This window comes from Schistocerca americana, chromosome 8, assembly GCF_021461395.2.
Source record: "Schistocerca americana isolate TAMUIC-IGC-003095 chromosome 8, iqSchAmer2.1, whole genome shotgun sequence".
Taxonomy (NCBI): Eukaryota; Metazoa; Arthropoda; class Insecta; order Orthoptera; family Acrididae; genus Schistocerca; species Schistocerca americana.
This window is the reverse complement of record NC_060126.1, coordinates 290,920,270-290,947,587: the sequence shown is the minus strand read 5'-3', so window position 1 is coordinate 290,947,587 and position 27,318 is coordinate 290,920,270. Positions and strand designations below refer to the sequence as shown.

The following is a 27,318-nucleotide window of genomic DNA, read 5'->3' as shown; positions in this document are numbered from 1 at the left end:
AAGATTGCGCTCGACCACACAAGGATTTCTCGTGGGCGAATACGTTTGACAGACAACAATTCAGCCTAAGGAGGGGGTCAGCTTTGCAAAAATAGCTTTATTCACTTCCTATGAAGTCACTCACACTTCCATTAGCAGCATTACAAATTGCTGTATGTTGGTTTGTTCTTCGAGGTACTAATATCGTATTCACAAGTCAATTACACATTTCAGACAAGTACTGAGTTCTAGCATTGATTGGCTGTGTGGTTCTCTAGATTTTATTTATGCTGTGACAAGTCTTCTACGCATTTTCTAAGTTTCGAAAGGTTTAAAACGAAAATATTTGATTATTAGTTTATCTGTGTTTAGAGGGACTGTTCCGCGACCGTATACTCTGTTAAAGAAATTCTACTCCAGTTGCTGATACACTTCTTTCTCAAGTCCAAGAACGGTTTCGACCGTAACATTCAGGTTATTTTCAGATACTCTTGAAAGTAGACAGTGTGATATCAGAAACCGGTCGTGGACCTAAAAATAAATATGTAAACCAGCAACAGGAGCCGTCTTTCATTAGTAAAGCAAATATTTTGAGTTACCGTTACTTCTGTGGTTTTTTCTACCACTTGTGGAAACCAGTCTATTTACCAGAGTTGACGGCTTCCAAGAGACCACAACCTAGTTTTACACTAGCTTCCGCAGCCAATTCTCGTTTGATGTCTGGCGATGGACTCCGAATATATTCTTACCAGACAGTGATATGTGCGGTAGCTCGATATTGTTTACACAAAGGATCCCAGAAACTACAACATACACTGGTGTACAAAATTTAAGGACGAAGTTAACTTTGGCATGAAGTGTCACTGCCAAGAAATTCTCCATACATAAAAAGAATAACTACCGTGTAGTACAGAAGGTAATGACACGAACGGAAATGACATCAGGACATTACAAAACGCAGGGCTGGTTCTTAACAGGATATGTGGTTATCGCCAACGGCAGTGCATGCTGTGCAAAATGCTCCCATGCTGACCACATCGTTGGTAAGGAGTCTTTGTTGTAGGGTGTTCCATTCCTCCAACTGCTGGATGGTCGTTGGTACATGTGGACAGGCTCCAATGCCTCTCCCCAAAGTCTCTCACATGTGATCAATGGGACTTAAGTCGGGGAATGAGCAGGCCAGTCCATTCGCCGAATATCCTCTCGTTCCAATGACTGCTCCTCGTGCGCTGTTTGACGTGGTCGCGCATTGTCTTCCACAAAAATGAAGTGATGGCCAAATGCACCCTGACGCACGTTGCGAAGGAGTATAAATTTGCTATAACGTTGACCGGTGAGCTACCGTGTTCACAGATTTTGGGGTCAGTACACCCATGCGGCATTATGCCTCTTTTTCACTGTAATACCTGGACCACCAAAACGATGATCTTCGACCATGTATCTGTATTCATTACATATTCCCACCTCTCGCCATATGAGAGTACGTTCAGAATCACTAATCGGACTGAATCTGCTGCCAATCCGAGAAGAGCATGTGACTCCAATATTCTTGGTCCAGTCCCTACGCTCTTGGCAAAACTGCTAACGGTGCGGCCTATGTGCTAGCGTCAACGGTACACAACATACTGGTCGTCCGGCCGAGAGAGACCACCCCTCTGCTCTGCCTTGTAGAGCGTGAGACTGTCGCCTGTTAAATGTGGTTCTAATTACAAGCACTATTTGACGTGGTCTCTTCTTGCTTGTTGCACGATGTAGCGACCATCCACTGCCGCAGTTGTCCGTGGTCGACCACCTCATCTCCTTCCGGCAGCAGTGCTGTTGGTTACGAACGCGCCCTATACGCGTTAAACAATGCCTTGAGTGATACCACTGGACTACACTAGTCACATTTCTCCCTTCTCCCAGTTTCCCGACGGCTCATGTCTTTGTGAATTCATCTGTGTGTTGTCTTCGTCCCTTCAACTGCCTCGTGTTGCGAGGCCAACCCCATTTAGCGTTGAGGCGTGAGGTCAAACTTCCTGTGCGCGACGGGGGGAACTATGACAACATGCTGCCACACTATCATTCATTTCTGCCGATTTGTTACTATGTTACGCTACTTCGCCTGTGTCCTCCAAAAGTTTTGCGAAGCATTTTATATTCAGCCAACGTGATGGGCCATGTAAACACGACTGCTATTTTGACATGTGGTAAAGCACGAAATTTTCGCTTTGTTGGATTTGAAGATGGCTAAAGGCCGAAATTGAAATAGTGACTCTTAAAAACAAACAATTTTGAAAGACAGTCATCACTGTCTCTATTTAGAAATTTCTTTTGACTGTGAACCCCGCCCAAGAAAAACTTTAAAAAACTGATATTATATCAGTTATTCAAAAGACACGTAATAAGTGACAATAAAAATTGCAAATATCAATTTAAGAACGTTAGTGATCTTGCAAGATTATCATTACAAAGTTATTACTTGCTGTAGCCGTTTGGTCGGATAGGGATTTGCCTTTCAATATTGACACACTAAAACTGATCCTTCATGTATCTTCTTCAGATCTGAAAAGGAATGAGGCGGGGAGCGTTTCTCAGGAGGCAATTCGGAAGAATAATTCACGGATGGGATCTCTGTCCAACGGGTACAATATTTCGGCAAACTATGACGTTCCCATCATCTGGTCCGCTGATTTTTTTGGTTGAAGTAATTGGCACGCCGTCGAGTGAACAGTGCCTTTGTAGGAGACGTATGCCTGGAAAAAGTCTTCTTTTTGTCCCATTTTTCCATTCGTTTTTTGTGTGACGCAAGCATAATTTGTACACATCCGGGCAGTGCCTGTGTGTGTACACGCACACGCACACGCACACGCACACGCACACGCACACGCACACACACACACACACACACACACACACACACACACACAATATTATCCAATTATCCTTCCGTGCTGTTTTGGCGTGACGTTATCGCCGTCTGCTGGGGTTCCATGAAGATAACCGCACCACATGTGCGTATGTCAGCGTCCTTTACCTGCACGACCATATGAGTTACTAAGAAATACGACAATGGAAGCTTCCATCTCGTAAACGCGTACAGGTCATTTTGAACTGTTACGGCAGCTCGCTTATCGCGTTATGTCTACGGACCAGGTGAAATTCTTTACTGCTGCAGTCGGCGCATTCCTCCCTACGCACAGCAGCTGGAGGAAGAACAGTAAAAACGTGTTTCGTTGTTTCTATGTCTAGTTCAAAAAATATCCAGCGTCACAAGACGCCACGATTACAGTTGCTTAGGCGTGAACAAAAATGTTCTCTTTCTATATAACCTACAGAAAAAAATAGCTGTACGAATATATTATCATCCGACGGTACAATGGAGCTGAAGTTCAGTCTTAACATAATCCAGGATTTATGGACGGGTAACTTAGCAGCTCAAGTGTCACACGAATGATGCAAAAGTTTCTGCAGCTCAAGTGTAACATGAATGACGACAAAGTTTCTGATTGTATACCCGGCTGACAGTGATTCTCTGAATTTCGTTGCTTGTTTTTTACTTTAATTAACAACACTCTTGTTAGAGATATATTGATGTGTAAGTAGGTTTCAGAATCTGATGACACTGATTGTGAGAGTGAAAAGTTGCTTCTGCTGCTGGACTTAAATATTTGTATTAAATGTAATTGGAGAAATTTAAAACAGTTACAGAATCTGGTAGAAGTATTTATTAAAAAAAATATAAAGTGCTCGAATACATGAAAATAGGTACAAATGGCGGGCTTAATACCTCAGACGTGAAACGCGGAGAAACATCGTCACCAAGTCACAACGACTGATCGTGACAGATGGTCGTTGAAGAAGATTGTGAAGAAAATTAAAGAGGATGACAGTTGAAAAGTCACTGAAACACAGAAGAAGTCGTGCTGAAGTATTAAAACCTGGAAGAATCTTATTTGGTCGGATGAGTCTTGCTTCACACGATTTTGCCGCGCGGGATTAGCCGAGCGGTCTAAGGCGCTGCAGTCATAGACTGTGCGGCTGGTCCCGGCGGAGGTTCGAGTCCTCTCTCGGGCATGGGTGTGTATGTTTGTCCCTAGGATAATTTAGGTTAAGTAGGGTGTAAGCTTAGGGACTGATGACCGTAGCAGTTAAGTCCCATAAGATTTCACACACATTTGAACATTTTTTTCACGCGATTCTCAACTTCTGGCTGAGTTTAGGTTCCAAGAGTTAATCTTGGCGAGGGTTCGTTGATGATTTGGGCAGTCATACTGTGGTATTCCATGGACCCTATGGATATTCGTCAAGGCAGCTTTACTGCCAAGGATTATGTGACCACTTTGGCTGATCAGGTCCATCACATAGTAGCGTAGTGTTTCTTCCCCGATGGCGATACTGTGTTCCAAGGCTACACGGCCCCTGTTCACACAGCCCACATCGTCCTGGATTGACTTTGTGAGCAGGACGATGAAGTGTCGATCTCCCCTGGCCACAGGTTGTGAGCTGGCAGTGTTGACTAAGAGACGTGTAACTGTAGCGTAACTGTAGTCTATCAATCTCATTGTCACAAATTGTACTGCAGCGACATTCCTAAATCATATGTACAGTGCATTCTCCAGAACGTCTTGAAGAAGAGGAGAATGTGTGCAAAGTTTGTCCCGCACATCTTGACTCCTTAACGAAACTGTCGAGGCGTAGACGTCTGCCGCGACTTGATTGAAATGCAAAAACTTCGTCCATTCTTTTCTGGAAAGAACTTGGTGTTACCCATTACGAACCTGGCACAAAACAACGAAGTGCAGACATTCAAGCCAATGTGAGGCGTGAGTTGAACAACATCCCAAAGGAGGACTTGCGTGATAGTTTCACACGGTTGTATGAACGTTCTGAGCGTCGTACTCAAGTTAAGGGAGAGTATGTACAATACATGAAGCATTAAAGTTTTCTGGTTTTTAGTAATCCAATCCAGAAACTTTTTGGACTGACTGTATTTTTTTTCATGTGGTGCCACACATGTCATAAGTATTTGAAAAATATCACTTAACATGCAGTCGTCGGTACGTAGAGTGCTCTCCTTTCCAGAAGGTGGAAACTGATAATGACAGTATCCGAAGAGTCATGGTCTCAGTAATTCTACTACTGAGTGTATAAAGTGCTAGCGAACACGGCAGAGTTTCGCAATTGCTATATATATATATATTCCTCTTTATATCCACTCCCCTCCTTCTGCCCATCCCCCCTGTCCAGTCCCTCTAGCTGACCTTGAACCTCGTTTACTGTTATTGCCAATGAGTCCTTGATTGGGAATTGAAGACGCTTAAAAACAAATGGGTAATTCGGTTGGGATCGTTGGTACACGGAAGAATGAAAGGCTTCTCCTGCGGCTACACTATGAGAGTGACGACATTTCTCGTAGCCTCAGTCTGCAAACGGGTAGGATTACAAAGTTTCGGTCAATTCAGATCCCGTGGTGGTGGTAGTAGTAGTAGTAGTAGTAGGAGGAGGAGGAGGAGGAGTAATATTATAACCATAAGCCCATAATTCATGAATTCAAATTTCCTGTTTTCTGTTAACACTGACTGCGAGAAAGAAAACAAAGCACACATACACATGACACGTCTTCCAGAAGACGAAAACCGAATTTCGGTTAGCAGAGTCAAATACGGCGTCTGGAAAGCAGCTGTACAAGTTTCTGATTTTTCCAAGACAATTGCCATTTCTCTTCAGTTAAATATTCGAGGTACAGAACTTCTAACATTTATACTTCACCTTCACTGCACAAAAAGTCACTGCGTCTATCTTGTCCGAAAATTTTCAGCATGACTCAACCTGGCAAGCGAGCACGATTCAAAAACGCTTGTGCGTTTACGTGGAAGCGAAAATCGGTTGTAGTAGTGAAAACTGGCAGCTAGAACAGGATTTCCAGGATCGATTTTGGAGTGTTTACGTGAACAACCAGTTGTCATACAGGGAAATAGGTTTACGAAATACGGTTTTGGAGCTGCATGTAAACATAGTGATTGTTTACTCGAAATGACGTACCATTGTACATAAAACATGTGCAAAAATTACGTCAAAGAAGTACAAACGTATTTTATGATATCGTTCATTTCATTGATTTTGAAGAAAAGAAGTGGCGGTTCACTTGGTATCTCCAAAGGAGACAAAGTCACCATTGGAGAACGGAAGTAGACACTGAAGTATTTTTGGCTCTGATGACAATAGAAAATGCGCTTGTCCAAGCATGCTAGATGTCGCTGAAGCAGAAAATGATTACGAATATCTTTTTTTCCACTTTGGTGAAACTTTCGTTAAGAAGAAATCTCAGACTTTAGACTGCAGAGCCTTCTGGGATATTCAATTGCAGGTAGAATGGTGACGAAATATTTTTCGAGATTTCACGACGTACAGTATAGATGTGAGTACCCTTGCTACTATTACATATGTATTACACGTTCTGGCTTGCTACAAAATGATATGATGCAGGTTCAGTTTGCGAAGATCGTATCTTGAGTAAGGAACTGCCCACAGCCAAGAGCATGCCTAAGGTTAGTGTATATGTCTACAGAGAGGTATCATTACCACTATGCCAACTTGCTCAGTAAGAAACGCTGGAGTAGGCTGGTCGAGTTGCTTGGACATTCTCCGTGGCAGGGCAGTTCAATTTTCTCATAATACTCCCTACCAATTTGCTCTTCCTGCTTCTTACTTTCTGTAATCGTTCAGTTTCGCATCTATGAATAGCACTTCCCCTAGTTACCTAAGGGGAGTTAGAACGAAAAAAAATATTTTTTTTACATTTTCGGATTTTTATCTCATTATAAAATTTGCAAATTTCCGAATAAAGTGATATACATATATCACTTATAAACTCACATGGTAAATATTTTATTTTTTAAATACAATCTACACCAGTTGAAAATGTTAAAATTTTTGCGTGCATTACTTCAAGATCTAGTAAAATCGATATTTTTTTTTACATAGAAGGCTGTGGACTGCTGTATTATAAAGGTTAAATTACGTGTTTGTATTGGTAGCACTGTCAAAAACAGTATCGTATCGTTTCATAGTATAATAAACACGCGTTGTATGTCGGAGTGCTAACAGCTAACAGAGACAGGCTGACCGACAAAATGATTGAGGAAGTACAATGGGACGGCCATTAGAAGTAATACTGAGGATTTGTTGAAATTGAAGCAGGCAGTATGGGCTACCTTCTTCCACAGACTGTCAACTGATGAAAGACCAGTACACCACCTGTGCCGTCTTGGACCTGATTCATGGTGCAATTACCGCAATGCCCAGTACTCAAACAGTTCATACAGCCATAAACATTCCATCCGAGCAGGTCATGTATATCATAAAACCTATTTACAGAGACCTGGCAAATCCTGAATTACTGAAGAAGTGTCTGGATTGTTAGACTCAAAATCCCAGTGAGTCGTTCAATAATCTTATATGCACCCGCTTACCAAAAATTGTTTTTGTTGGAATGAAGACAGTAAAGTGGGGGTCGGAGATGCTGTTACTGCTTTTAATGATGGCAGCATTGGTAGGGTGGAAGTGCTACAGCATATGGGAATTAATCCTGGAGCGAATGGGATCAGAGAACTTGAACGGAAGGACAAGGTTCGCATTTATGAAGCAGAGTATGCAGCACAGTTGGCCACTAAGGAGTCCAGAAAGAAGAAAAAAGTTGGAAAAAGATCAAGTGGATGATACACAGTATGTGCTGGGTGCTTCTGAGTAACTAAAAATAAAAAATTAAGCCTATATTGAGGTACAGTCTTTTGAAACTTTAGAAGCCGTTCCTGAAAATTTACATTTTATGTAGCATTTTTCCCTAAATCTGAGAAACCACTTCGTGTAGAGTATTAAAATTTTCGGGGAGTACTAACATACATATCCTGAGTCTACTGAACTAAAAGAAGATCATAATGTTAAGTATAATTAAAATTATTTAGGATAACAGTGCACACAATTTTAACCGTGTAGTTAAAAAATTGTATTTCCGAAAGCAGTGGCGGAAATACAATTATTTTAGTTCAGTAGACTCAGAACATACAGTTTAATGCCCTGTAAAATTTTCATGTCAGTGGCTACAGTGGTTCCTGAAATACAGGGAAGCCAAGTCACTAAATTTAACATTGTAGGGATAGGGCGTTCCAACTCCCCTTAGTAGATGCGACAGTCTGGCGGACCAAATGTTTCAAATTTATTTCCTATTTTTGCGCGATTGCAGTGTATTTATCCAGAACTAAGATGAGCTGTCCTTCAGTGCCTCTTGACTCAAGTCGTTCGAATGACATCGCCAGTGGTTCCTGCTAGGTCAGTGGGACTCACCTGCGCACAGCAGGACAAGAAGCAGGCACGGCGACATGGTAAGGCGACGCGTCGTCTGTCTCAGTCCGTGTGCATGGTGGCGCGGCGGGCACAGCTCGGCCTGTGCCGGGCACTCGCGGTCGTTTTCGTACCGTGTGAGCGGTTCGGCTGCTTGCCGCTGACTGGCTCCCAGCCCACAGCCACAGCCAGCTGATCGCCACCCTGCTAGCTGTCTTCGGTTGGAGCGGGGAGTGGGTGGGCGGAGGGGAGGGGGGAGGTGTACTGGAGCGCTGTGCACGCCGCACTGCCGGCGTCTATCTGCCCCCAAACCCTCACGCTGCTACGTCTACATCAGGGTTTCTCACACATAGTAAATTGCGCACGGGCAACGCGATGCAGAAAGAATTTACACGGTGCTTCGGTCCAGCTAGGGGTTAATTCGCCTGATCTCGACTTGCATGGCGAAACTGCTGTGGTGTGCCGCCAAGTGCGCTGATAGACATCTTCTGCGTTTGAATCTGTATTCTGCACACCACCGTGAGGTGCAGAGGACCTACTGGTAACAAACAGACCCGAACTTTTTGACTCTGTAAGCGCAGAACAGGGAATCAGTGATCATAAGGCCGTTGCAGCATCCCTGAATACGGAAGTAAATAGGATTATAAAAAAAGGGAGGAAGGTTTATCTGTTTACCAAGAGTAATAGAAGGCAGATTTCAGACTACCTAACAGATCAAAACGAAAATTTCTGATCCGACACGGACAATGTTGAGTGTTTATGGAAAAAGTTCAAGGCAATCGTAAAATGCGTTTTAGACAGGTACGTACCGAGTAAAACTGTAAGGGACGGGAAAAACCCACCGTGGTTCAACAACAAAGTTAGCAAACTACTGCGAAAATAGAGAGAGCTTCACTGCAAGTTTAAACGCAGCCAAAACCACTCAGACAAACAGAAGCTAAACGATGTCAAAGTTAGCGTAAGGAGGGCTATGCGTGAAACGTTCAGTGAATTAGAAAGTAAAATTCTATGTAGCAACTTGACAGAAAATCCTAGGAAGGTCTGGTCTTACGTTAAATCAGTAAGTGGCTCGAAAAAGCATATCCAGACACTCTGGGATGATGATGGCATTGAAACAGAGGATGACACGCGTAAAGCTGAAATACTAAACACCTTTTTCCAAAGCTGTTTCACAGAGGAAGACCGCACTGCAGTTTCTTCTCTAAATCCTTGCACAAACGGAAAAATAAGTGTCCAAGGAATAGAAAAGCAACTCAGATCACTCAACAGAGGAAAGTCCACTGGACCTGACGAGATACCAATTCGATTCTACACAGAGTACGCGAAAGAACTTGCCCCCCTTCGAACAGCCGTGTACCGCAAGTCTCTAGAGGAACGGAAGGTTCCAAATGATTGGAAAAGAGCACAGGTACTCCCAGTCTTCAAGAAGTGTCGTCGAGCAGATGCGCAAAACTATAGACCTATATCTCTGACATCGATCTGTTGTAGAATTTTAGAACATGTTTTTTGCTCGCGTATCATGTCATTTCTAGAAACCTAGAATCTACTCTGTAGGAATCAACATGGATTCCGGAAACAGCGATCGTGTGAGACCCAACTCGCTTTATTTGTTCATGAGACCCAGAAAATATTAGATACAGGCTCCCAGGTAGATGCTATTTTTCTCGACTTCCGGAAGGCGTTCGATACAGTTCCGCACTGTCGCCTGATAAACAAAGTAAGAGCCTACGGAATATCAGACCAGCTGTGTGGCTGGATTGAAGAGTTTTTATCAAATAGAACACAGCATGTTTTTCTCTGTGGAGAGACGTCTACAGACATTAAAGTAACCTCTGGCGTGCCACAGGGGAGTGTTATGGGACCATTGCTTTTCACAATATATATAAATGACCTAGTAAATCGTGTCGGAAGTTCCATGCGGCTTTTCGTGGATGATGCTGTAATGTACAGAGAAGCTGCAGCATTAGAAAATTGCAGCGAAATCCAGGAAGATCTGCAGCGGATAGGCACTTGGTGCAGGGAGTGGCAACTGACCCTTAACATAGACAAATGAAATGTTTTGCGAATACGTAGAAAGAAGGATCCTTTATTGTATGATTATATGATAGCGGAACAAACACTGGTAGCAGTTACTTCTGTAAAATATCTGAGTGTATGCGTACGGAACGATTTGAAATGGAATGATCATATAAAATTAATTGTTGGTAAGGCGGGTGCCGGGTTGAGATTCGTTGGGAGAGTCCTTAGAAAATGTAGTCCATCAACAAAGGAGATGGCTTACAAAACACTCGTTCGATCTATAATTGAGTATTGCTCATCAGTGTGGGATCCGTACCAGGTCGGGTTGACAGAGGAGATAGAGAAGATCCAAAGAAGAGCGGCGCGTTTCGTCACAGGGTTATTTGGTAAGCGTGTTAGAGTTACGGAGATGTTTAGCAAACTCAAGTAGCAGACTCTGCAAGAGAGGCGCTCTGCATCGTGGTGTAGCTTGCTGTCCAGGTTTCGAGAGGGTGCGTTTCTGGATGAAGTATCGAATATATTGCTTCCCCCTACTTATACCTCCCGAGGAGGTAACGAATGTAAAATTAGAGAGATTCGAGCGCACTCGGAGGCTTTTTGGCAGTCGTTCTTCCCGCGAACCATACGCGACTGGAACGGGAAAGGGAGGCAATGACAGTGGCACGTAAGGTGCCCTCCGCCACACACCGTTGGGTGGCTTGCAAAATATAAATGTAGATGTACCGGTTATTTGTGTTTCTTCCCGTTGCATTCACGTATGGAGCGCAGGGAAAACGATTGAATGCCTTTGTGCATGCAGTAATTAATTATTCTTCTCATCCTCACCATCCCAATGTGAATGATGCGTAGGGAATTTTAGTATATTCCTAGAGTCATCATTTAAAGCCGGTTCTTGAAACTTTGTTAATAGACTCTCAGGATAGAAAGAGTGATTTTGCGATTCTGTTTTTCCAACTACTAAGTTTAGCTAGGGTCCATTTACAGTAGGCCTGTCTATCATATTTCGACGCATTCCTGTAAAGTTTACTTGCCTACTTTAATGTAATGGTTTGCACTCGAATACGCCATTGTGGTCATTCTGTGTTGCCTATCTGTCTTCCACGGCTAACATGTATCAGGTTCCAAACCGGTGTGTCGCCACGTTTTAATATTCTGTACAGTACTATGGAGCGTCCCAAATTCTTTTTTCTGTCCGTATGAATAACTTCACAAGTTCCTAAGTTATTATTAAGGCCCGTTTTACTTTTAGTGTGAGCAGTTATTAAATTCGATACAGTCGGTGCAAGTCTCCAACTAACAAAGCAGGCAACCCTTTTCTATTTCCAACAATTCGAGTGAAGGTAAAAGTATGGAACATTGCTTTACCTTACTCTTCTAACTTAGTGAGAACAAGAGCAAGAACATCCTTCTCACATCGTCAGTTTCGCTGTATACACGACTTAAGTAGGTAGTTAAAAAAAAAAAAAAAAATATATATATATATATATATATATATATATATATATATATATATATATATATATTTCGCTTTTATGATAAAAGCGTTGGGAAAGCTAGTGCTTAAGTGAAATAAAATCTTATTAGATGGTACCTTCTCATAAGTAGGCCTTAAAATAATGTGTTAAAAATTTGAGTGCACATTGCTAAATAGATGCTTCAGGCATCGCGCAACCTCAAATCATCCCTGCTGGGAAGTGCAATACGGATAGTACTTCACATTGTACCACGTATTGGAAGTTCTTCCCGTTCCATACACCTATAAACCTGGAAGAGTGATTGCTTAAATGCCTCTGTGTGCGCTGTAATTAGTTCACTATCTGAACTGCCCCATGTAATGTGGAATCGACGTCTAGATGCCAGTGTAAAAGGACGCGGGAGACAGTAGAAAGGCAGTAACAGCAGAATGGGTCGGTTTGGAGAGCTCAGTTACTTCGAACGTGGACAATTCATTGTCTGTTATAGATCCATCAGGGACATTTCAATCCTTCTAAAGCTGCCCAAGTCGGCTGTTGGTGATGTGACTGAAACAGAAACGCGAAGGAATAATGATAGCTAAACAAGATCAGGCAGACCTTGAGCATTGCGGCCGGTAGTTGTAAAAAATCGCATGAAAATAGCAGTCGTGAGTCCCAATGTGCTACCAGCAGCCCAGGTAGCACTTAGGCTGTATACAGAAAGTTAAAAATGATGGGCTACAATGTTCGAGACACTCCTCCGAGGCTCCCCCCCCCCTCTCCCCCCCCCCCCCACCTCACCCCCCTGGTTCGAGGAGTCCTCCCTCGGGAATGGGTGTGTGCGTTGCCCTTAGCGTTAACTTAAGTTAGATTAAGTAATGCGTAAGCTTAGGGACCGATGACCTCAGCAGTTTGGTCCCTTTAAGACCTTACCACAATTTTTTTCTGATTTCCCAGACACTTCAAATGTCAAAATAACCAAGCAGATATCTCAGCATATCTGTAGAACCGGCCAGAGTGGGCGAGCAGTTCTAGGCGCTACAGCCTGGAACCGCGCGACCGCTATGGTCGCAGGTTCGAATTCTGCCTCGGGCATGGATGTGTGTGATGTCCTTAGGTTAGTTAGGCTTAAGTAGTTCTAAGTTCTAGGTGACTGATGACCTCAGAAGTTAAGTCCCATAGTGCTCAGAGCCATTTGAACCATATCCGTAGATGCTGGGTCGTTTGTGACAAAATGACTGTCAACGTTTTTGACATAATTTAGATGCCTTTTAGAACGCGATCATCTCATTCGAAATAGTGGCACAATGGCTAGCTTCGAGACCGTCCACTTTAGCACCCAGTGTTAGAAACCAGTTTATTATTTTTGTTTATTTTTATTTTATCATTTATATGCTCATGTCCGTAGAACGTTACTACACGAATGTTTCTTGTTACGTTATGTGATACAAGGGCGGGCGTTACATCTATTATAAAATAAGAACTGGGTTTCACCATGTCATATATTTATTGTATGATGCATGTGTGTATCGTCGGGGGCTATAAACCTTTTAAATTCTTATATTTCATTCTTACATCATTTCTCTACTATTTTATTCCGCGTTTATTCTTTTCGTATACTTGGACGATACATTGAAAACGTAGAAATTGTAAACACCACGAGCATCACATGAAGGCAGGTTCGCCACAGTGGCATTTCTTCGTACGAGTCTCATTCGGAAAAGAAACATTGTTAAAGTTGTTGAAGATTTCCATCGTTGGCAGTAATTTCGGAGAAACCACGCATAACGGATCACTTTTCCGAAAACTGGAGCTTGCACTTGATTATGAAACGAGATATGCAACAGAAATTCACCAAAAACATTTTTGAATAATTTTGCCATTTATTCATTTTTTTAAAATTCATTCATCAGACACACAATGAGTAGACGAGTTGGGACAACATTATTTCAGTATACAATGGAAATCGATTGTGTAGTAATCTTCTAAGAACATGGCTGGGTAGATGAAAAATAAAAATAACAATCGGGTTTCGAACAAGGAAGCTCAAAATTGCGAAACAGCGGCGATGGTCACTGTGCTACCGCTTTGGTCGAACTATTTACTCGCTAAAAGGCCTATGCACTGATCAGCCAGATTATAATGACCACCGACCTACTATCCGTATAAACCCGATAGCTTTGTCATGACTGTTAGCCAGTTGGACGCACAGTGCGTGTACTAAAAGTGCGAGTGCTGTCTGTGTGTAGAATGGGGAATGGTGTGAACTATCTGAGTTTGACTGAGGGCAGATTGTGATGGCCCGGAGGCTTGGCACGAGCATTTCGCAAACTGTGCGAAGTGTCGGGTATTCAAGGAATACTGTGTTGAGTGTCTTCATACGTGGCAAAACCAAGGTGAAACCACGTCCAGACATCATGGAGTTGGGTGGCCACTCCTCGTTACAGATGTCGAACGTCGTAGGCTGTTCAGACTGGTAACACAAGACAGGCAGTGTACTGTGGCGGAACGAACATCAGAGTACAAGTGTATCTGAACACACAGTGCACCGAACACACTCCTAACGATGGGCATCAGCTGCCAACAATTCATGCATGTGCCAATGTTAACACCATGACATCGGCAACTACAGCTGAAATGGGCATATGACCATCGGCACTGGACGTGACATCTTCCAGGCCAACACCTCCTTGCCACCTATGCTGTGGGACAGATACAAACTGATAGCGGCTGTGTTACGGTCTGGGGAACATTCATGTGGGCATCTGTGGGGCCAATAGAGCTCGTGCAAGGCACCATGATGGCCAATGAGTGCTGCTCACAGGTTGCAGAGCTCGTACACCCCTTCATGACGATCGTGTTTGTTATGGTAGTGGCATTTTTCAGCAAGCTAATGCGCCATGTCACAAGGCCAGGAGTGTGATGAAGTGGTTCGATGAACACAGTAGCTAGTTCCAGTTGATGTACTGCTCTCCCAATTCGCCAGATCTCAATCTGATTGATCGCATCTGGGGTGTGATTGAATATGGTGTCAAGAGTTCATCGCCCCCTCCCCGGAATTTATGGGAATTAGATGACTTGTGTGTACAGATGTGATGCCAGTTCCCTCCAGCAACCTACCAAGGCCCATTGCTTCCATGCTACAACACATCACCTCTGTTAATACATGCCAAAGGTGGACACACCGGCTGTTAGGTGGGTGGTCATAATGTTGTGGCTGATAAGTGTAAAGTACCTCGAAAACAGTGACTGTCATTTTCTAAGAAACAGTCGAATATCAAAGAATAAGTCGAGACATGTGTTCTTAGATTGGCCCTGTTCCACTGAGTGAAGTTTCTGGGCAAATGGGTTTTGGCATCATGGAGTCACACTGAGTTCAGTTTTGGGTACACTGCTACTTCTTATACATGGTATGTGAATGACCTTTGATTTAACATTCATCAAGCAGAATTTGCACTTTTTGTAGGTAATACTTATGTTGTTAATAAATTCCTTTAGAGAACAAGCAACAGAAGAAATTAATGATGTTTTTCGAAAAATTAAAAAGCGGAGTCTGAATATAGATACAACCATAATTTTAAGAGAACACATTATATTCCATCAGTTTTGTACAACAAATAGTCATATCAAAAATTGATGTAGCCCATGAACAGGAGTCAGTCAGCATGGGAGGATGCTCCAGATTTTCTGGTTGTTGAGACAGCTACAGTGTGACCAACACATTAAAATTTAATAAAATAAAAATTTTGTTAGCTGTTCTTCGCTTTTATTAACAACATGCTTTTTAAAGAGATACTATAAGAGGAGTTTAGGACAAGAAAATATTGGATATGACATTTGTTGTGAATAGTCGCGTCTGCTACCATCTCAGTTATACTTGAAATCTTGCATTAAGTTGGAGTGAAAAAGTTTAATGCAGTTATAAAATTTTATAACAGAATTCTTTAAAAACAAAAAGTTCCTTCAAAATTTTAAAATATAAAGTACACAATTAGATTACAATATTTACAAAAGGTGGGCATAAAGTACCCCATTCCATTTGTATTGCTGGGGATAAATTAAATATAATTTACAATTGTGTAAATGCAAATATTAGTAAATGCCATAGTCAATAAAATTAATAAGAAAAATAGTATATCTGCCATCTTTCAATATGTAACTTTACTGTGGAGAGCGTTACACTTGCAAATAATTAAATTACATGCACCTACCTAGTAGCAGCTCTGGTGGACTATCATCATAATTCATTTCATACTGTCTTTCGCCTACAGTGGCACATGATGCAATGAGAGAGATGAGAGTCTGAAAGGTCAGAGGAGCCATTCTGATCGATGACTGCTCGACCTGCACCCTTGACTCGTGGAGGTTGGTCAGAGCCTGGGTTCAAGATGGACAAATCTAATGGTGAAATGACATCCCGCATGTATGCAATAGGACTGAGGCTGCGTGATTTTTAAATTTTTTATTTTTATTATTTTTTTAAATTTTTTAGCGGGTGGTGGTCTGACCCAGGTCAGGAGTTATTAGGAGGGTGCATTGTGTTGCTGAATTTCTCACAGACACAAATGCAAATAAGTAAAAGAAGCCATGGTTGATAAAAATTTCAGTTAATTTTCCAGAGTGACAATATGCATATTTCTCCTTCAGCCAGAAACTCTACAGAAAAACATACTACTTGAACTGTTGATACCTCATTTGAGTAACCTTCATGTTTTACAAAATGATGGAAATGGAGGTACCATGAGCACCTTGACTGTTAACAATATCAAACTGGTTACTCTGTATTTACATGCCTGTGATGCATGTTGATCAAAATTTCATACTTATTTTAACTTGTTTTCAGAACAGTAAAAGTTGTTGTCCTAGATGAAGAATGGTGCAAGTATGTAATGGTTATTGGATGTATCTGACCTTACTGGAAATTTTCGAGTTATATGCTAACACAGCATTCCCAGATGTACATGTGCAACTTATCACCATCTGTTGGACTTTGAGAAAGGTGGAATCATTGGCTTTTGGCCTATGGCGTCATCATGCTGGCAGGTTGCACACACAGTTGCCTGGAGTGCAGTGACTGAAATGAATGCAGGGTAACAGTGTGGCAAGAAGGGTGCATGGCGATCCTTCCTTAAAGAATGCACCTTGAGGAGATATACGACTCTTGAACGGACTCTGACATATAGGTGGATGTTAATGGCTGAAATAGTAGCCATAATGACCCTACACACACACACACACACACACACACACACACAAAACTGTGTCCATTTGGTTACTGATGAATTGCTTTGTTAAAATTTTACCAGTAGTATGCTAAGAATGAGTACAAGTAAAAGTTGTCAGTATAGAAGATTCCGTTATATGAAAGTTATGTTAAACGAAATTATATAATGACTCAAAATTTATGTTTTATCTGCTTTTTACCTGTGAGAGGTAATACTTCTGCAGTTACACATGTTTAATGAAGATATTGCCTTTTGCATGTTTCAGCTGGGAGTAAAATTAAACCAGTTAGACGTTCGTGGTGATCTTCCATTGGACTTAGCCCTTCGTGATCATCAAACTAGTATTGCTCGCACTTTGGTGGAACATAAGGCTGATCTTGATGCAAGGGACAGCCAAGGATACACGCTCCTGCATCGTGCTATTGACAGAGGTGAGCCATCATACATTTTTAATTAAAATTAATGAATAGTTGAATAAAGGACAGGATCAATGTACTGATAAGTAACATATGTTATGTAGCTGTTGTGGTCATGATAATTACTACAAAAATATTAACATTATATGTAGGTAGAGGTAATCAGTTAAATTGTATGTTGATACAGCTGCAAAAAATCACTGTCTGTTAAACCAGGATAAATTTCAATCATAGCTTTTGAGTATCGGTACTGTCTGTCGAAACATTATTGTTTGTCTTTGTTAGTTGCTGAGAGTCAGTTTGGTCCAATCGCAACATCGCTGACTAGTACTAATTGCTGGGGAAGAACACATTCCTGAGAGAAAATATTGTGTGTCATTTGCAGTTGACAATACATATGAAGACTGAGCAAGACCCGGAAGAGATGGCATTTGCTGTAATGCTTATGTGTTTTCTCCTAGGTAATATTAAGTAGTGTGCTGTCCTACTTCAGGACAGTTCGCTTATGGGCAACCATGATTTTGACCTGTGCCTTTTCCTTTAGAGAATTATTTCCTTGTTGATTTCCTGTGGTTTTCAGCAGCAAATTTCTGCTATCACAATTACAGTTTATGCAGGTGGTAAATAACAACTCTCTACCCTGTATTGTCTGATTCATACTTGAGAATCATTACATGCAAAGTTGAAAAGTGCCTAGCTTATATATATAAACTGTTCCCACTGTATTTACTACTGTCCGTAATTCTAACCATTATAATATTGGTCACGACAGCCATTTACTACAATACAGTACTCTCTGCAACGACAATTTTTCAGTTATTTCAGATGCCTGCATTGTATTAATAGCAATTCACTACTTTTTTATGAAAGGTAATCATTGATCTGTGCTTAAGCATTGTTGATTAAATTTAATTATGCCCGTTCATGTAAAGCAAGTTCACATTGTGTATATGTGGCTCTCTCCATCCTGTTTAAACTCAAACCACATGTTAGGAGGTACCTGCAAACCCTACCACCAAATTATCTTTGTATTCCTAAAACCTGTTACTCCACTTCATAACTCTGACAAGCACACTCCAAGATACTTGTAAGTTAAGTTCATATTGAAATTTCTATAAATATAACTTGACTTGGTGCTTTTGCAGTGATTGTTAACTAATTACTTAATCAAAACAACATTTTCTTTACTGAGACAGGTGACACAGACCACAAATACTGTGTTAAATATTGGAATAGACAAATTTAATTTCACTCTGATTATTGTGGAAAGTCCATACTGGTAATGCAAAGTTCATTCTTATTATATTCCCGTAAAGACTATATAACTTTTATGCGAAGTCAGTGTTTTTTTTTTCCAAAGGAATAATCACCTGTTTCAACTGGCCTCCCACATTAGCTATAGAACGATTTAAAGATAGCCTACATTTGTTGATATGGAAATATTCTGTGATATTTTGGGATTGCATCTAAATGTTAATGGCTTCTTGCCTCGTTATGTGTTTTAACAACCAGGCAGTAAACTTCAGATGACTTCTATGGCTGCCATGAAGTTCTCTGTTGTGGTGACACCCTTCAAAAGAAGTCCTAGTAGACGTCCTCTGCCTCACTCTTCATTAGCTGTAAAACTTTGTTCAATTTCAACTTACTTGAGTTCACTGTGTGACACAGTGCCAAAACACTCTGTACAAACGACTCTGTTGGTTCCACTTGGTGTTGGCTTCTGTTCCTCAGTGGCTCTTTGCTGTGCGGACTCAATGCTGATTGTCACCAAATGCATTTGTAACATATTCTTGAAATTTGTCCCAGCTCTTACCTGTTATTCTCAAACTACTGTTGGGCTGTACTGTCAAAGTGAAAGTAAACATTGGCAGCACACACCATGTCATTCCACTTGTAGTTAGCGACATAGTGAAATCACTTCCAATCATCTTTCAGGGCCTGGCCAGCTTCCAACAAAAACAGTGCTGGATGCATGATGAACATGTAACTTAGTGACCCCTATGTATCATTGTTACCTCAACAATAGGTTGAATGTACTGTTCGTATTCCAGTTCTTCCCCCTGTCTCCACTGTACTGCAGCAGCTCAAATTTATTTTTTCCTCTGTTCCCATGTGTTTAAAATTTCAGTCCAAAATGTTCCCTCCTCTATACCTGTATGCTAAACACTGATCTGGGAGAGTTCACCTCCCCCTCCTTCAAGCCCATATGTGGTCCGCACTCATCTATATTTTTCATTTCTACTGCTCCTCTCTCTTTCACTCCCACTGCTTCTATCTCCATCCCATCCATCCATCTTCCGTTCACTGCCACTCTCCCCCCCATCATCTTTTTTCTCTTCCTCTCCCACTGGCAGTGTCTCCTTTCTCTTCCTCTTCCTCTCATCCTTTCACTTCCTCTGTCTCTCTGCTACTCTCTTTCAGTACAAAAATGTGTTAATATGTTCGCATGTCAAATTTTTCAGTGAGCAAGGCAGAATGGATTTTGAGGCAACTGGTTCTCCATTTTTCATCAGAATCTCTCAAAGAGGAACATATTCTCCTTTTTTTCTGCTGGTTGCCTTCTTTTCCCTGCTACAGCAAGGTGTGCTGCTTATGTAAAATGAGTTCTGTAGGACAGTAAAGTTTCGACAGTCTGTTTATACATTTTGGATACATTTATGCACTTTGATGCACATAAAGACAAATATGTATGCATAATATAAGGTTAATGCAAAATCATTTGCATTACATTTTTTCTGGAAGTTCTTTACACGCATGTTAAGGTCCTTTTTATCCTCCCCCTCCCCTTCCTCCCCCTCCCCTTCCTCCCCCTCCCCTTCCTCCCCCTCCCCTTCCTCCCCCTCCCCTTCCTCCCCCTCCCCTTCCTCCCCCTCCCCTTCCTCCCCCTCCCCTTCCTCCCCCTCCCCTTCCTCCCCCTCCCCTTCCTCCCCCTCCTTTTCAATGCAGTACCACTCTATTCATATTTCTATTGGTATGAATGCCCATTATATAGAGGCAGTTAGCATGAAGTTTTATTGATGAAAAAATGCTGATTGAAAACAGTTTGATGACCTCAGAACCCTTCTGGTGCCCCTTGGAGCCATTGGCATGTGCTCACTATGTCAGTTAAAACTACATTTATGTCTCAGACTGGGCATTACGTGCATAGGTACGGTAACTTTGAACCTCTGGATCTCATTAAAGGATAGTTATATCAAAAAAAGGTAAAGGTTCCCTGAGTACATCACCTTAAGAATACAGGGTAAAAATTTTGATGATTTGCCATAAATAGAAATTCTAGAACTGACCATGCCCACAAACGGTACTTCTCATATCCAAAAGTCATAGTTTTTATTGGTGTTTTCTCAGGGACTGCCCATGACCAAATGATGCTTTTAATGCAAAATAACCAACAGATTTGCTCAGTTTGCCTGGGCAGGAGGAGATGTGAAATGTTTAAATGTTGATCCTGTACTGAAGGATAGCTATAGTATATGTGTTCTTCCATTAAATACACAAATGACCATTAGGCCAAGAGCTATCCACAACACAAGTTTTTACCACTTGAAAAATGCATTTTCGTGCATGACTCTTTGGAACATATTGGTACCCTGTACTGTTGTGCACGGACTGAAACCGAACATATAAAAAGTAAACACAGTTGGCACTTATCCTGGAGAGATCCCTTTACTTAAGTTGTGTAACAATCCCATAGTAGTATTTGTCAGCTAAGTGGATGTGCCACTCTTTTTTTTTTTTTTTTTTTTTTTTTTTTTTTTTTTTTTTTTTTTTTTTTTTCATTAATATTGTTTTTTTATGCCACCAGGGTTCCCCAATAGACAATTTCACTAACAGGTTCTGTTGATATCTGGTCATTTCATAGCATCATATTTACACTACTGGCCATTAAAATTGCTACATCATGAAGATGACGTGCTACAGACGCGGTATTTAACCAACAGGAAGAAGATGCTGTGATATGCAAATGATTAGCTTTTCAGAGCATTCACACAAGGTTGGTGCCGGTGGCGACACCTACAACGTGCTGACATGAGGAAAGTTTCCAAACAATTTCTCATACACAAAAGGCAGTTCACCGGCGTTGCCTGGTGAAACGTTGTTGCGATGCCTTGTGTAAGGAGGAGAAACGCGTACCATCACGTTTCCAACATTGCTGAAGGTCGGATTGTAGCCTATCGCGATTGCGATTTATTGTATCGTGACATTGCTGCTCGCGTTGGTCGAGATCCAATGACTGTTAGCTGAATATGGAATCGGTGGGTTCAGGAGGGTAATAAGGAATGCCATGCTGGTCCCAGCGGCCTTGTATCACTAGCAGTCAAGATGACAGGCATCTTATCCGCATGGCTGTAACGGATCGTGCAGCCATGTCTCGATCTTTTAGTCAATAGATGGGGGCATTTGCAAGACAAAAACCATCTGCACGAACAGTTCGACGACATTTGCAGCAGCATGGACTATCAGCTTGGAGACCATGGCTGCGGTTACCCTTGACGCTGCATCATAGACAGGAGCGCCTGCAATGATGTACTCAGTGATGAACCTGGGTGCACGAATGGCAAAACGTCATTATTTCGGATGAAACAGGTTCTGTTTACAGCATCATGATGGTCACATCCGTGTTTGGCGACATCCCGGTGATTGCACATTGGAAGCGTGTATTCGTCATCGCCATACTGGCATATCACCTGGCGAGATGGTATGGGTTACCATTGGTTACACATCTCGGTCACCTCTTGTTCGCTTTGACGGCACTTTGAACAGTGGACGTTACATTTCAGATGTGTTACGACCCGTGACTCTACCCTTCATTTGATCCCTGCGAAACTCTACATTTCAGCAAGATAATGCATGACCGCATGTTGCAGGTCCTGTACGGGCCTTTCTGGATACAGAAAATGTTCGACTGCTGCCCTGGCCAGTACATTCTCCAGATGTTTCACCAATTGAAAACGTCTGGTCAATGGTGGCCGAGCAACTGGCTCGTCACAATACACCAGTCACTACTCTTGATGAATTGTGGTAATGTGTTGAAGCTGCATGGGCAGCTGTACCTGTACACGCCATCTTAGCTCTGTTTGACTCAATGCCCAGGCGCATCAAGGCCGTTATTACGGCCAGAGGTGGTTGTTATGGGTACTGATTCCTCAGGATCTATGCACCCAAATTGCGTGAAAATGTAATCACATGTCAGTTCTAGTATAATATATTTGTCCTATGAATACCTGTTTATCATCTGCATTTCTTCTTGGTGTAGCAATTTTAATGGCCAGTAGTGTAGTTCTAGTTGTATTATTTGCATTTTTTTGGTTTTATGTATGTTCACTTCCAGTTCCCTTTCTATTGCTGCTGTCATCAGTGCAATATTTGTTTCTTTAGCTGCTAGTTCTGTTCTTGCAAAAATATCCATATCATCTGCATAGGCCAGAAGTTGCACTGTTCTGAGGAATATTGCGCCTGTTGCGTTGATTAGAACCAATCTTATTACTTTTTCTAGTGGTATATTAAAAGGTACACATGAGAATGCATCCCTTTGCCCCAGACCATTTGTTAGTCTCAAAATTTGGTGTTAAATTTACTTGTATCTGTACTTTACAAACTACTTTTTCCATAGCCAAGTTTATGAGGCATGTTAACTCTTGTGGTATGCGGAGTTCATACATGGCTTCAATAAACTTATTTCTTTTTGTGGTGTCAGATGCTGCTACAAAACTAACAAATATGAAATGTTTTAAGACTGGTTTTTTTTTTTTCAATATTTGCTTCAGGGTGAGTATTTGGTCAGTAATTGATTTGCCAGATCTAAAGCCTGCCTGATATCTCTTGATTGCTTTTTTTCTGCAAAAGGTTTTACATGGATACATAGTGGAGAGGAGACTATTTTATATGCAATGTTCAATAATTTAGGTCCTCCATAGTTCATTCATTCCAGGGTGTCCTTTTTTGTAAGCATCATATGAGATGACCTTTTGTGTCCATATAACTGAGATCAGAGCATGCAGGTACCTAACTAGATAACCTCCATAGCATTAATGAGCTCGGCTGTCAGTTCGTCACTGCGCGGTGTCTTATTGTTGGTTAGTTCCTTTATTGCTTGCTGAATCTCAGGCTTTGAGGGCATCTCATTTTCCTCTTCTTTCACTTGTTGGTTTTCAGTTAGTTCTCATTTTTCAGCATTCTCTGAGTACAATAATTCCTTACAGTAATCTGTCCAGTTATGTAACACTCCCTCGTGTGATGCTATTAATTCACCATTTTTCCCTTTATATTTCACTGGTTTCCATTGAAAGCCCATTTTAAGGTTATTGACCTTTCTATACAGCTTCCTGCTTTCATTAACATTATCAAGTAGTTCAGTGTGCAGAAAGTGCCTTTCAAAAAAAGGGTTTCTTCTCTGCCTTAAGAATCAGCTTTTTTGCACACCTTTTCCTCTATAGTCACTCTCTAACATTTGTGTCCTTTGGGTGTCCATCTTTTTGTGTAATTCATTCTCCTTTTTGCGTTGCCTCCACACACTCATCATCATACCATTCATTTCTTCTGTTGTTCCATACCAATTACTTCCTGCACGGCAGTCTGTATTTAATATCGGTTTTTATATAATTATTCCCAAGCTCCCATGCTGTTCTCTATATGTTGGTGATACATTCATAATCTGGCTGCATGGTGACATCATGTGCAATACTTCTTTCAACACCGAACTTCACTCTACCAAAACATCAAATTCATGATGGAGATACAAGAAAATAATCATCTTCCATTTCTGGATCTGCTTGCCAAACAAAGACCAAATGGCACACAAGGACAAAGCATCTACTCTAAACTGCTGTACATAGATTAGTACTTTAGTGCCTCAGCCGTCATTTCTCATCACAATGAAGTGTTTTAAGCACGCTAGTGTACAGAGCACTCAAGACTTTGGACCAGTACAGTCTAGCAGCTGAACTATTGCGCATACAAGCTGTGTTCTATAAGAACGTGTATAGCAAGTGCCAGATACAACATGCCATAAGACCAAACAAGCTGAGGCCTCAGCCTGCTGAGAATGAAGAGCAGTCTCGAGAATGAAATTTTCACTCTGCTGCACAGTGCGCACTGATATGAAACTTCCTGGCAGATAAAAACTATGTGCTGTATGATACTTGATCTTGGGGCCAGAGGAGAAGAGAGAATGACTCGTGCGTTGGTAGCTCATTCAGTGGAACACCTGTCTGTGAAAGGCGGAGACCCTGAGTTCGAGTCTGTCTGGCACACACTTTGTCTGCCAGGAAACCTGTTGCGATAACTATTATCCTGTACACTGAGAATGCATCAGTGAAAATTGGAAGAATACTGTGAAAACGTTGTGTCAGGTTCATATTCTGCCCATCAGACAAGATGTGAGCCATGTTGGGGTCAGTCAAGAATGACATAGGAGTTCACTAAATCCCCTACCAGTGCAGGAAAATGTGTTCAGGCTAGACTATCTGGATTGCACAGGAGAATTGCATGGAGCATAGATGCCACACAGACAAAGAACAGCTGACAAAGTCAGTAATGAACAACAGGAAGTCTGCTGTGGCAGAGCATTGCATCTCCCTTTGACATGCCATGAATTAAGACAGCATTAAGTTGTTGTATCACTTAAACACTATCTTGGCGTGTATTCTAAAAAAGGCTGTAGAGATCCTGGCTACACAATGAACAAATAAATCTAAGAAAGGCTTGGAATCCAGCCTTGACTATGGTCAAAGTACAGCACCAGTTTGAGAATGAGGTTGTGTCACCAGGCTGGCAGATCCCTCCCCCCTCCTTCCCTCTTGCTCCCGATTGCAGATGTCTATGCTCACAGTGAACTTAAGTAAGAAGTTCCAGAACATGGTGAGAGACACTGGATAGCATATTCAGTTAGGTATGTTTAAGATATAGTGGTACAAAGGCATTTTTCCATTAAGGTAGGAGAAAATCTATAACATGAAATAAGACTTGATAGTTAATGAAACAAATTTGTAATGCTGATGGCATTAAGAAATGTGTTTTTTAAATTTTTGTATTTAATTCACAAATTTACCATATCAAATGTCGAAGTATAACTGAACATCATGTAAATCAGTGTAACATTTCAATCATACTAAGCATTTTGTGTTTGTTTCATTCACCTCGACTGTAACAAAATTAGTAGACAACAAATTTATAAAATTCCAGAAGTCAATTTCCTCTAACTCCTATCTTTTACGTTTTTGCAGGAGATGATTATGCAGCAGAATTCTTGATAGAACATGGTGCAGCAGTAGGTGCTGTAACACCAGAGCAAGGCAACACAGCACTGCATATGGTGGCAAGTTTGTCACCTGCAACCACAGGGGATTCAACTATAAGTGCCATGACTGGAATTGCACAGAAACTTTTAAAACAGGGTCTTAGCCCAAATATGCAAAACAAACAGGGTTTGTAAGTAAAATCTTATAAACATTTTTGTGCATTGTGGTGAATTTGATCAGTAATGTTCAAAGTAATTCACATTTTAGGCAGGGTGGCACACAAAGCACTGGCACCCAGTGCCAGACTGCTCATTGTCGCCTGCCAGTTGTCATCTATTGTTTTGAAGCTGTTGCTGCTATATTTTGGCTTATAGTGGGCAACAATTCATGCGTAATTGGTGAGCAGCCTGTACTCGAATCCTCTTGGGCTCAGCAGCACTTGTTTGTTGGGTATGGGCTGGGTGATCCCAGGTTTCCTGAGCTGGGAACTGGTAAGCACCACCAGCCCCTCTCACTGTAAGCTCTGGGCATGCTTCAGTGACCATCATGCTGCAGGGTGGAGGAACATTGTGTGTCATGGAGAACGGTGATCTTGGCTTGACTGCCCAGATCACGAGAATGGTAAAAACCTCTATAAAAAAATCCTCCATCTCAAGGTGTGTTGTCTGCCAATGATATGCATGGCTGTTGAAGTGAAATCTCTAGGGAAACTGCCACACCTCATTTGTGTAAGGCTTACCATTGCACACAGGGCTCTATCTAGATGGATTTTTGTTTTCCTAGCTGCCTGTGGGGCTGATATGGAATACTTAAAATTTTCTCTTTTTCTTCCCAGCAGAATGGATGGGTTGCTGGTAGGTACCAACTCCCAATCTGACAAGATGGCTCGTGTAGCCAGTCATCCTGAGTCTGAGATTCTACAGAGTTCTTCATTATAGTAACAGAACTCATGCTGCTGGTCAGAATGTGTGCTTGATTGTTTCAAGATGGCAGTGTAGAGAAGATTTTATCGTTTTAGGTTAAAAAAGGTTTAGAGGGCATTGCAGATACATTGAAATCAATCAAATGACTGCATAACAGAACAGTGTTGGTTGAAACTACTAGTTGGGAAATGTAAATGCTTTGTGTAATATGCCATAGAAATGGAGCTCCACAACACATTGAACTACAGCAAAGATGTTTTATCATGTAGAGATCTGGTTGACATTCCCAAGGTGGAATTGAAAGATGAGTGGGCTTAAGAAGGGTTGTCAGTGTGCAAAATATACTGAAAGGGGTGGACAGTGTTCTCATAAAATCTGAATCCTTCATCCTTACCTTCAATAGCATGAAACTTCCAGAGCATATTAAGGCAAGTTTTCTTTACCTAAGCATATGGCCCTATGTCCCCAAACTATTGTGTGTTTAAATGCCAGCAATTTGGACACACCACCTTAGGATGTAAGGGTGAAGCCACTTAGGATAAATGTGGTAATGCTGTCCACAATGTAGTTGGTTGTTCCTCTCCTCAGAATCGTGTAAATTGCTCTGGAGATCACCCAGTCTGGAGTAGGGACTGCAGTGTCTTCCTCAAAGAAAGGAAGATACAGGAGATTAAAACATTGAAATGCATCATGTATGGTGAGGCCAAGAAGATCTATAAAGCCATGTGCAGCCTCCCACA

General features: G+C 41.6%; 2 protein-coding genes across 2 annotated transcripts in view; one reads left to right on the top strand and one right to left on the bottom strand.

Annotated features, from left to right (window-relative positions):
• The window catches only part of LOC124544679, a 151,086-nt gene extending 142,626 nt beyond the window's left edge, over positions 1 to 8,460 (bottom strand). Inside the window, exon 1 of the mRNA XM_047123304.1 lies at positions 8,305 to 8,460. Within this exon, the coding sequence (XP_046979260.1) occupies positions 8,305 to 8,341 (37 nt within the window). The 5' untranslated portion in view covers positions 8,342 to 8,460. The remainder of the gene's footprint in view (positions 1 to 8,304) is intronic.
• LOC124544678 (rabankyrin-5-like) overlaps positions 1 to 27,318 on the top strand; it is a 426,179-nt gene that overhangs the window by 263,235 nt on the left and 135,626 nt on the right. Inside the window, exons 7-8 of the mRNA XM_047123303.1 lie at positions 17,265 to 17,430; positions 25,641 to 25,845. Of these exons, the coding sequence (XP_046979259.1) occupies positions 17,265 to 17,430; positions 25,641 to 25,845 (371 nt within the window). The remainder of the gene's footprint in view (positions 1 to 17,264; positions 17,431 to 25,640; positions 25,846 to 27,318) is intronic.